The sequence below is a fragment of the Eptesicus fuscus genome, chromosome 7 (genome assembly GCF_027574615.1).
Source record: "Eptesicus fuscus isolate TK198812 chromosome 7, DD_ASM_mEF_20220401, whole genome shotgun sequence".
Classification (NCBI taxonomy): Eukaryota; Metazoa; Chordata; class Mammalia; order Chiroptera; family Vespertilionidae; genus Eptesicus; species Eptesicus fuscus.
Window position 1 is genome coordinate 88,848,219 of NC_072479.1, and position 12,036 is coordinate 88,860,254.

Consider the following 12,036-nt stretch of genomic DNA (forward strand, 5'->3'; position numbering starts at 1 on the left):
TCTAACCACCTGAGCTACCCAGCCAGGGCTGGAATTACATGTTTTTGATCTGTGGTTTAGAATCTGCAAATGCAGAAGACTGAATTAAACTATACATGGATTTTTTACTGCTTGGTGGTCGGGCCCTCCAACCCCCATGTTATTCTTGGCTCAACTATATATTCTCATATATAATGGAACCAGTTTCTGTATTATTTATTCTCTTCCTTTGGTCTATTTGTCTATTCCTATGCTAATACTATTTTTATTTCATAAACTTTATCAAAATCTACCATTTTGATAATTTGATAAAGCAGTTGTCTTCTGTGCCACACACCCAAACACAGTTTGTTTTCATACTTTTCTGTTATTTTGTCATATAATTTTAACACACACACCCACAGAGAAATGTCCTTGTTAGAATTCTCATCAGAATTGCATTACATTTATGTATTTGTTTCAGAAAATTGGCAGTTATGTCACATTGTCTTTATCTAGTGTTATGGAATATTTTCCACTTACTCTGATTTTTTTTTTTTTTCAGGTAGGTTCTGTCGCATTCTTGTTAAATTTATTACATATTTTTTAAACATGGAACACTTCACGAATTTGTATGTCATCCTTGCGCTGGGGTTATGTATCTTTCCAACTTGAGTGTATGTGCTGCCAAAGCAAGCACATTAAATTTATTCTTAACTGTTTTCTGGTATTGTTACTGATGTGAATGAGGAGTTTTTATTTCTATTTCCATTTCTATATGCTTATTGGTAAAGTGGAGGAAAGCCATTGATTTCCTATACTTGTAACAGATTGTTAATATTTTGTAACACTGTGAATTCGTGGAATGGTGGAATATTTGAAGTAATGTTAAAAACAGAATTTGGCCCTAGCCAGTTAGAGCGTTGGCCCTCGGACTTAGGGTCTTAGGTTTGTTTCAGGTCTAGGGCACGTACTTTGGTTACAGGCTCGATTCCTGGGGCACATGTGGGGGCAACCAATTGCTGTGTCTCTCTCACATCAATGTTTCTCTCTCTGTCTCCCCCTCCCTTCTACTCTCTCTAAAAATCAATGGAAAAATATCCTTAGGTGAAGATTAATACCTCTTAGGATAATACTTTTTCTTAAATATTGAAAGCAATGCTATATGCTGACCTAGAGAAATATAAAAGAAATTAAAGTATTGTTATGTTTGCTTTTTAATAACTCAGTATTTTTTGACATTCATACAATCAGTTTTCACTATTTGCAAATAGATCAGAATAAATATTCTTATAGATTTGGTAAAATATTAAATAGTTTTTTATATCTTGCCCTCATTGTTTTTAAATAAACTAATTGTAAATTGAATGAATTATCACAACTCAACTGTGTAACTACCACCCTTGTTGAGTACATTGCTTTATTTTAAAATAATTTAATACTTAACAGGAATAATTCCATACTGTAAGAATAGTACAAAGAACTGCATACTTTTCACTCAGATTCTTATTAACATTTTGCCACTTTTATTGTTCTGTCGATGAAATATGGCAATTATACATACTGTGTATAATATAAAATAACATTCCATTTTCTCCTTGGAAGATAAAAGGCAAATGGGTAAAATGTTTTATTGGTGAATTTGTATGCATACTATTTTTCTGAACGATTTGAGAGTAGATATCACTTGGATAAGGTATTACCTAGTTTTTCTAGAATATCAATACTTTTTTTTCTTCTTGTAATTACTAATTTGTAGGAAACTAATTTGTGAATATGAAATACCTCACTCCTTATGTTGTCCTCCCATGTAGTATCCATTGATGATCTTTGTCTGAATCCATTTTTATTTTATTTTTATTGATTTCAGAGAGGGAGAGGGAGAGAGAGATAAAAGTATCAATGATGTGATAGAATCATTGATCGGCTGCCTCCTGCGTGCCCCCTATTGGGGATCAAGCCTACAACCCAGGGCATGTGCCCTTGACCAGAATTGAACCTGGGACCCTTGAGTCTGCAGGCCGTTGCTCTATCCACTGAGCCAACCAGCTATAGGGCTGAATCCATTTTTATTACACTGGTTGTTGCCCTTTTAAAAAATATAACATTCTATGTTCATTTCTGGTGTTATTAAAAGTTTTTTAAGCCAATTTTTAATGGCTGTAATGCTATTCTGTTCTGTATCTGGCTTAATTTTATTCTTTCCCTATTTTTGAATATTTATACTGATTTCAATATTTTATTAGGAAAATTTCTGTGATGAACATTGTAGTATGTTAATTGGAACTGATTTTTCTCTTATTCTGGATATCTAGAAGTAGAATGAATTATTTTGAAATTCTTTACCTATTTCTAAATATATAGACAATGTTTTGGGGGAAATGTTAATTTTACAAGCCATACATACCCACTATAGAATAGTTAGTAAATGCAGATTAGCAAAAAGAAGAAGAAAAACATCTTAATTCTGCCAGTGAATTAAAATCAGTTAACCTGTTAATATTTCTTCCTCTAAAGGCTCTCTATATAAATGTCTATTATAAGTACCTAGAACTCTTTTTCAAGGTAGAGTTATATCACAATAGCACCATATCACAATAGCACCCCTTTCAAAATTTGTTTTCATGTTTGTAAAGAAACCAACAGTGTTTCTAATGGCTGAATAATTTTGCACATCTTTGTGCATACCATAATTTATTTGTCCTGTTTTCCCTTATTGGACTTACAGTTTATTTCTAGTTGCTTACTATTATAAACCATGATGGAATAAATATCTTCATGTTGATTTCAACTTTTATAGTGAATTCCATAAGAAAGGATGAAAGTGAACTCACTACCCAGATTGAAAAGTGCTTATTAACATTTTGCCCTATGTGTGTGTATGTATGTGGTTTTTTGTTGTTGATCTTTTTCTTTTGGCTGGGCCATTTACAAAGAAGTCTTATTTTGAGTGCTTACTTCTAGAAACTTCAAGTATCTCCCTAGAATTAGACATTCTCTAAATTATTACAACCAAGAATATTAACAGTAACTTCCCAGTATCATAAATAAATACCTAATATTCATATTTAGAACTTTTTTCCTGTTGTCCCTGGAACATCTTTTTAGTTATTTTTCCTCCTAAACCAGGATCCAATCAAGGTTCATACATTGCATATGATTAGAATCCCTACCTTCATCTCTTCAATTGAACTGACTTTTTTAAGAGATCAGGTAATTTAAAAAATATTATGTTCTGGGATTTCTTCCATTGTTTCCTTGTGGTGTCATTAAACTTTTTTCTCTGTTTCTATATTTTCTGTAAACCAGAATTAGTTGGAAAGGCTTACATTAGAATTATACTAAATATATTTGACAAGGATATATTATAAGTGACATTAAAGTACTTCATATTATACCATAGTCTGTTGCATCAGATGTAATTTCAGATTGTTCATTAATTTATCTGTATTTGATCACTTGGGTAATATGAAGACTATCAGCCCTGTTTCTTTTTTAAAGGAACTTTTTTCTTTTTGCAGTTAACATGTAATCTATGGGGAACTTTGGAACCATTGGGATATCCTTGTCTTCAACAACCTTTCACTTAATTATTTTAATATTCATTGATGATCCTTTATCAGTTATTTATTCACTGTGTTGCAGTGAATTTCTAATTCTGTCATTTTTCTCTCTCTCTCTTTTTTTTTTTATCCTCACCCTAGATCACATTTATTGATTTTAGAGGGGCAGGGAGAAACATCAATGTGAGAGCGAAACATTGATTAACTGCCTCTTGCACACCCCCTACTGGGGATCAAGCCCGCAACCCTTCAGTGTGTGGGACTGACACCCAACCAGCTGAGCCTCACCAGCCAGGGCAGCAGTTAACACATTAAGCGCCCAGCCTATTTTGTCTTCCGGATGGAAAGTATAGTGTCAGTCACCGGTGACTGACTGGGCACTTAACATGTTAAATATTATTTATAAAACAGGTGCCAGACTGGATTTACCTGCAAGCCATAGTTTGCCAGCCACTAACTTGAGGCCATAGGAATAATTCTTTGAAGGCATCACTTTCATACTAAGTATAATTTATATACATCAGTGATCACTGAGTTGTGAACTATACAGTATTTTTTAAATTATTTTTACTTTAGAGAGTGGGAGAGGGAAGAAACATCAATTTGTTGTTCTACCTATTTATGCATTCATTGTTTGTTTTTTGTATGTGGCCTAACCGGAAATTGAACTCACAACCTTAGGATATAGGGACCAATGCTCTAACCAACTGAGCTATCTGGCTAGGGCTTATATATTCAATATTTCTTAAGAATGTGTGAAAGGATAACAACTTTTTAAAAGATTTTCATTTGAAAACAGTTTTTAAAATGTACTGCTTAAAGGCAATCAGTGGATCTCCTCATTCCCAGATACTGAAAAAAAACCTGTTACTCCTAGCACTTTTAAAATGTGAGCCATATCCTTCAAGGAAGATTACCATATACACATACATACATACATACACACACACACACACACACACACACACACACAATTAGAAAACACCTGTAAAAGCCATAATATTTTATGCTTTGAGGAAGCATAAAATTTTATGCAGATTTCCAGATCAAGTCTGTATTAGTATTTGCCCTATTGGTGACGTTAAATGCTAAATTTTGGTGTGCTCTTTTGAAGCCTCTTATTATTTATATTACCTTGAGTGGAATGATGACTTTTTCTCCTATCTGCTTGGTATCTAGGACTCTTCTGACTTTTCTGGTTCTCTCGTTTTGTGTTATTTTCTGTGGCATGGTTTTAGTCCTTCTGACTATGAATGCAATCTCACTTGATTTTTTTTTTTTTTTTAAGATTCTTGGAAAGTATTTACTATGATTTGGCTTGATTACAAGTGTTTGACTACTTGTATTCAGAAGTTATGCTAACTTTTAATGAAAAATTAAATATGTAATGTTTTCATCTAAAATATCTTATTAGTATATTTTTATCTCAGCTTTTATGTTTATTGTGCTGTTTCTTAAATTACTAATACTATGCTATGTGTACTATAAAGGCGAACAGCTGCTTGGAGAACTACAAGTGAAGAAAAGAAAGCATTAGATCAAGCTAGTGAAGAGATTTGGAATGATTTTCGAGAAGCTGCGGAAGCACATCGACAAGTTAGAAAATATGTTATGAGCTGGATCAAGCCTGGGATGACAATGATAGAAATCTGGTAAAAAGGAATATGATTTTATAAGACCATGAGAAGAATTATTTTTTAGAGCTGACTTTTCATTGTAATGTTTGGCTTTCATTGCAACTTTGCTAAAACTTTAAATGAAGGTTCTAAATTCTTGTAATGTTGATGTAACAAGGAAACCATTAGAGGACATTTGTACTTCAACCTTCCTATTTTGTATTCATGTATACTCATGTACAAATACACACATTATTCTTATTTTTTTGTCCTGAACTCTATTATTTTGCTATCTAGCAATTCATATTAAATTAAAATTCTTGGACACAAAACATTTATAATGCAATGAAGAAACCAATAAAAGTAATTATTTCTCCAGTTTTCCCCTTGAGAAATAATTAGCCATAAGAGGCAACCTAATTCTCTGATTCATATTTCAAAATATGCAACATTAAGTAAATAAAGTGTAATCAGCATTTAAATTAGTCTACGTCAAGAATGTTACCTAGTAGGAACTTAAATCCTATCATTTAATTTCTCCAGATTTCTAGTGGAATTATTTTTTCTTTATCTTTTAGAGGTGAGCTACTATTTTCATAGCTTCAGAGAACTGTTATTCACATTCAGAAAGTGCTCAGATTATTTCCAGAAAGTAATTTAAGAGTTTTAGTTAACTTTCTGAATATGATGAACTAGCCGTAAGGCTTATAAGGTTATACCTTATATAAAATGTCAAAGTAAACAAGTTTTGTTTTTATTTTTTAGCGAAAAGTTGGAAGATTGTTCACGAAAGCTAATAAAAGAGAATGGATTAAACGCAGGCCTGGCATTTCCTACTGGGTGTTCTCTCAATAACTGTGCTGCCCATTATACTCCCAATGCTGGTGACACAACAGTATTACAGTATGATGATATCTGTAAGATAGACTTTGGAACACATATAAGTGGTGAGTTATTAGAAATAATTTCACCCCAACCTCTCCCTAAAAGGACTAGTCTTTTCTCTGTTGAATGGGGCAGGGCTGTAGATACTGAACTCCCAAATTTTCTTCTTGATGCCTCACTTTTTTTTTTTTTTTTAATTGGTGCATGTATCCATAGTTTGTTCCTTTTTTAAAAAAAAAATATTTTATTGGTTTTTTTTTTTTTACAGAGAGGAACGGAGAGAGAGAGAGAGTTAGAAACATCCATAAGAGAGAAACATCGATCAGCTGCCTCCTGCACGCCCCCTACTGGGGATGTGCCCGCAACCAAGGTACGTGCCCTTGACCAGAATCGAACCTGGGACCTTTCAGTCCGCAGGGTGACGCTCCATCCACTGAGCCAAACCGGTTTTGGCATTGCCTCACTTTTTAATAGAGCTGTGTTGAGGTAGATTTTGAAATTTGCTTTAAAGCATCCTACTAAATGGAGTATAATAAAAACCATCAGGTAATTGAAATTTACCCTTTGTATCAAGGCATGAAAAATATAATCTTGCCCTAACCTGTTTGGCTCAGTGGATAGAGCGTAGGCCTGCGGACTCAAGGATCCCAAGTTCGATTCTGGTCAAGGGCATGTACCTTGGTTGCAGGCACATCCCCAGTAGGGGGTGTGCAGGAGGCAGCTGATTGATGTTTTTCTCTCATCGATGTTTCTAACTCTCGCTCTCTCTTCCTCTCTGTAAAAAATCAATAAAATATATTTTAAAAAAAAAGAAAAATATAATCTTATATTTCTTCAGGTATTATTTCAGACATTCATATAACAACAAATGATTACTTAGAACCTTTAAGTTTACCAACCTTTATACTTGTTAGCTTTTCTGTAAGTATAGTTTTATCTCACTTTAACAGGTGAGAAAGCAAAGCTTAAATTAAGTACTTACCTAAGCTTTTATAAAATCGAAGAAGCTGGAATGATGGTTAGCATCCTGTGGACCTACACATATTCTCTGCCTACATTGCTGTTTGTTAGTTCCCTAGGCTTTTCTAGCTTTGATTTGTTTCTGTTTATATTTTTGCATAACTGCCTCAATGAGTACTGAATTAGTGCTATCTAGAAGTAATATGTACTACCCCTGGAATTATCTTTTCATCCTGAATCCTTCATATAACTTAATAATTTTACTTTTTTCCCCTGTAACTAGCAAGGATAAGCAATAGAGTAGATGCTATAAAATAGATAAATCGACTAGCTGATAAGTAAATTCTCTTTAAACAAGAATTTTTTTCTTTCAGGTAGGATTATTGACTGTGCTTTTACTGTCACTTTTAATCCCAAATATGATACATTATTAAAAGCTGTAAAAGATGCCACTAACACTGGAATAAAGGTATGTGAACTGTAATCACTATTTCATTCAATATGTTTTGAGCACATTATAACCTGTTTAAGATCTTTGAATTATGTAAGACTATTATATAATGTACCAAAGGTTTTTATAGAGGAAGTTACAATGTACAAAGCAGTTTTGAAGTTAAGGTAATGTAAAATTCTGTGCTTTGAATAACATTATACATTATTTGGTCTTTAGTGTGCTGGAATTGATGTTCGTCTATGTGATGTTGGTGAGGCCATTCAAGAAGTTATGGAATCCTATGAGGTTGAAATAGATGGGAAGACATATCAAGGTGTGTTCTTTAAAAATATATCTTACTTAAAATGGTGTGACCTTTGCAAAACTAATTTTAAAAAAGAGCGTTGAGTGCTTTCTTTGGATCAGCTGCTTCATCTTTATCTCTTGAGAATATAGAAGGAAAATGGGGAAATGACCTGCTTATGGTAGGAGGAGTATGTGGTCATTAGCTGGGAATTGTTGCCAGGCTCCTCTGGTAGCTGATAAGAAGACCCTTGGGGATTTATCCCAGGATGGCCAAAATGCAGAGTATGTTTTCTGTGACTAGTCAAATCATAACTGCCTCAAGGAGTACTGAATTAGTGCTGTCTTGAAGTAATATATTCTTTCCCTGGAATTATCTTTTTCATAACTTGGAGAAGTTAAATATAAAATTGAGAGGCCAGTTTATTCTTTGTGTGTCCTTTAATCTTTGTTGTTTTTAATCCTCACCCAAGGATATTTTTTCCATTGATTTTTAGAGAGAGTGGAAGGGAGGAGGGGAAAGGAGAGAGATTGGTTGCCTCCTGCACACCCCCAAACAGGGGTTGGGTGACTGAACCCGCAACCCAGGTATGTGCCTTTGACTGGGAATCAAACCCTCAACCTTTTGGAGTATGGGCTGACTCTCTACCCACTGAGCTGGTCAGGGCACTTCCTTTCATCTTTATTCCATTTGCCTGCTACTCTTTCCTAGCCACTGCTTTAGGTACACAGTCCCAGAATCACCTATGCTCTTCCTCAGTCCAGTCTTCCTCGGACTCCCAGCATCTATCTGACCACTCTTCAGCCACCATCTTCCTGCCTCATCTATACTCATAGCTTTCTGTTCCCGCTGTCCTACTAACGTTCTTACAGAACTCCTACATTTCCTTTAACCATATCCTGTCTGTCCTGTATAGTCTTTGAGTGGCATCTGTCATGCTTCCTTACCCTTCAGTAAATTCATATAATTCAGCATTCTTTGCATTACCCTGTTGATAATATATAGACTATTACGTTTTTAGCAAGTGCAAAAGTAGTTCTTCCTCTGAGACCAATTAAAAATACATTTAACTGAAAACATATTTCTTACAAAATTTTCTTTAAAACAAAAATACATTTAAATAAAATAATTAACCTAACATAACCAAGTTACACAGAAGAAGCAAGGTACAGGGATATTCATTTCATATTATACAGGTTTTTGATAGCCACAGGCTAATTCTGGGACCAATAGCTGTTAAAAGTAACTTTCTAGATAAGAAAGGCTGCTCACACTTGGATGGAGGTGGTATGAGAATGAAGAAAACATGCTTTGGGGTCAGGCGGGTCTATCTTTGAGCTTAGATAATCCTATAACCTTTTAAGAACCCAAAGTATTTTTTTTTTAGTGTAATAGGATTCATGGTATTATTTTTTGTTTGTTTTATTTAGAAATATAAATTTTATGATAGTGTGGAAAGTTATGAAAAATATAAATTTTATGATACTGAAATTTATTAGTATTTAACAAGTATTGTTATTTTCCATCCCAGTTTTGGGATTGGTGCCATAACAAATAATGTACATTCAAGTCCCTCTCAATCTTTCTTTTCTATTTTCTAATTCTGTGTGATCTTGCTTTCAAGGTCTCTATTAGGTGACAATTTGACTTTCAGCCACTGCAGTATTGTAATCTTTAATACCTGCCTCCTTACCTCTTCCACTAAGCTAATACAATATTTTTGGCTCTATTATTTCAGCACCTCTTCTTAGATATCAGTTATTGTGTTGGTTTGAGTTCTTCATTTAAAGTGACAGAATTCATTTTTACTAGTTAGAGCAGAAAGGGTATGGACAAATCATGACATTGCGAGTTGAAGAACTAGACTCTAGGCTTAACTTTCAGAAGCAATTTCCAGAAACCATAATACAGGGCTGGGCCATCAAGGGAGGCAATTTATTTACTTGGAGCAGGGAGGTAATAGAATTAGAAAGTTACCTTTACAGCTGTTGGTTCCAGAGTTAGCCTGAAACTGTCAAAACCTGATAATATAAAAATAGATACCTCTGTACCCTGTTTCTTCTGTGTAACTTTTTTATACATTAGGTTGGTTTTTTATTTAAATGTATTTTTGTTTAAAGATCTTTTATTTTTATTTTTTGCCATTTCCACACCTGCCCTTTATTGGACTCAGCTAGCAGGCTGGCATGGGCTTTTCACACTCCTCAGACAGCACCCATATATTTTTTAGGGTGGTGCCATCATTTTGTGAAGGCCCAGAGCCCGCCCAAGTCTTGGAGGCCAAGTTGAATCACCAACCAGAAAATTGAGGGGGAAAAAGGCAACAGGCAGACAGGAAAGACAAGGCTCTTCAATGACGGAGACTGATCTCAAGGGAAAGCTTAGGTCCAGCAGTGTCTCCCAAGGACACTCTGAATCCTAAGGAGAGATACTCAAGGGCTGGATGGAGTAGATCTGTGTGCTGAGCAGCTGGTGTCTATATGGCAACTTTGAGGAGACCCTTGATATCAGGCTCAATGTTGAGGGAGGGGAAGAGTGCAGCTGTAGTGTCGGAAGGGCTCCCGCCTTCGGCCCAATAAGGAACTTCTTAAGGTTCCAGGCCATATCTGAGTGGCGCACTGGACTCCAAATGATGAACTTGGTATTGGATTGAGAGAAAATGGGTCATCATAAGGGTAGGGGAACTTGCTCTTCAGGTAGGTGAAGACAGGATGCTTGTTCTGACCATTCATCTCACACTTTTGGGCAAGGGTAAAGGTGGGCTGGAATCCACCCCCAAGAGCGAACATACTTGAAACTATTTAGAATCTCATTCTGACAGTTCTTCTGATGTCCAAATTGGTTGCAAGGGAAGCCAAAAACCACCAGGTGCCTGGGAAAGTGGTATTGCAGCTCGTTGAGCTGGCTCAGAGCGATGCTACATTCTCAGTCAGCACTACCCTGCCTCAGAATGTATTGAAATCTATCTTCTCCCCAGCCAGGCTGATAGTAGTGAGGTCATAGAACAACTTGGCAATGTGTAAAACCATGGTGGAAGTGCAGGGTCTAGAAAATCATTTTTTATTTAAATGTATTTTTTATTGGCCCAATGGGTCAGTTTGCCAGGTCTTAGAGACATAGTAATATTTGCTGATTTTTAAAAACATTTAGCTTATTTATATAAAAAGGAATATTTCTTGAAGAGCTGAGAGTTTTATTTTTCTGTTCCATCCCCTAAATTTGTAATATACTTGTTATTGTTTCACTGTTACAGATTTGGAAAAAACCTTGCTACAATAATTCTTCCCTAGAAGAAAGGTAGCTCATCCTAAGGATTCTAGCACTGTACAGCTAAATTTTTTAAAACCTTTTTTATTGTGGACTGTAATAAACACTATTTGTACAATATCCTAAATAATAAGAGGCCAATATGCAAATCAGCCGAACAGCAGAATGACCAGTCACTATGACACACACTGACCACCAGGGGGCAGATGCTCAACACAGGAGCTGCCCCCTGGTGGTCAGTGCGCTTCCACAGGGGGAAACACCACTCAGCCAGAAGTGAGCCCAGCAGCGGTGGTGGCAGCGCTAAGGAGCAAGCAGGCAGGCAGTAAGGAGCAAGGGATCCCAGATTGCAAGAGGGATGTTCAGGGGGATTGGGCCTAAGCCGGCAGGCGGACACCCCCCAAGGGGTCCTGGACTGTGAGAGGGTGCAGGCCGGGCTGAGGGACACCCCTGCTCCCTCCAACCCCCCCAGTGCATGAGTGTCATGCACCCGGCCTCGAGTTCTATCTGTATAGACCTTCTCAATTATAGTGGCCTTCCTCTAGTAAACCACTATCTTAAGTACTAAAGTATTTGCATTTGCTTTTCTTTATATCTTTTACTATCTAGTTACGTATCCCTAAACAGTTATGTAATTATGCATAATTTTGAAAATATTAAATGTACATGTATACATATGCATTCCATTGCACAGTATGTGTATAATTGTGCCTTCCTTTGCTCATTTTTTCTTTAGGTTTTATTCAGTTCAGTGTATCCCTAGTGTTTTTATTTCTGAGTAGCATTCCATTGTGTGACTACACCACAGTTTGTTTATTCTATCATTAATCTCAGGACCTTGGGGTTGTTGAGATTTTCTTTTTTAACACTGGAAATGTTGATGGAGTAATAAAATTTAAGGTTTCATAAATCTTATCATTTTAACACAAAATACTAATTTTTACATTGCCTTTTAGTCCATAACAATATATAATTTTCATGTTTGTAATCATTATGTACATGGCATTTTATGACTGTTTTTGTTGATTAACAATACCTCCTTAGATGGAC

At 35.5% G+C, this 12,036-nt stretch overlaps 1 protein-coding gene and 2 pseudogenes across 3 annotated transcripts in view; 1 reads left to right on the forward strand and 2 right to left on the reverse strand.

Moving 5' to 3' along the window:
• Positions 1-12,036, forward strand: part of METAP2 (methionyl aminopeptidase 2) — a 30,442-nt gene that overhangs the window by 14,893 nt on the left and 3,513 nt on the right. For all 3 annotated transcript variants that reach the window (XM_028150310.2, XM_008144798.3, XM_028150307.2), the window contains 4 exons: positions 5,012-5,173; positions 5,903-6,084; positions 7,357-7,451; positions 7,653-7,749. In XM_028150310.2, coding sequence (XP_028006111.1) covers positions 5,012-5,173; positions 5,903-6,084; positions 7,357-7,451; positions 7,653-7,749 — 536 coding nt within the window. The remainder of the gene's footprint in view (positions 1-5,011; positions 5,174-5,902; positions 6,085-7,356; positions 7,452-7,652; positions 7,750-12,036) is intronic.
• LOC114232710 (U6 spliceosomal RNA) lies at positions 565-658 on the reverse strand (annotated as a pseudogene).
• Positions 10,196-10,748, reverse strand: LOC103289053 (glutathione peroxidase 2-like; annotated as a pseudogene).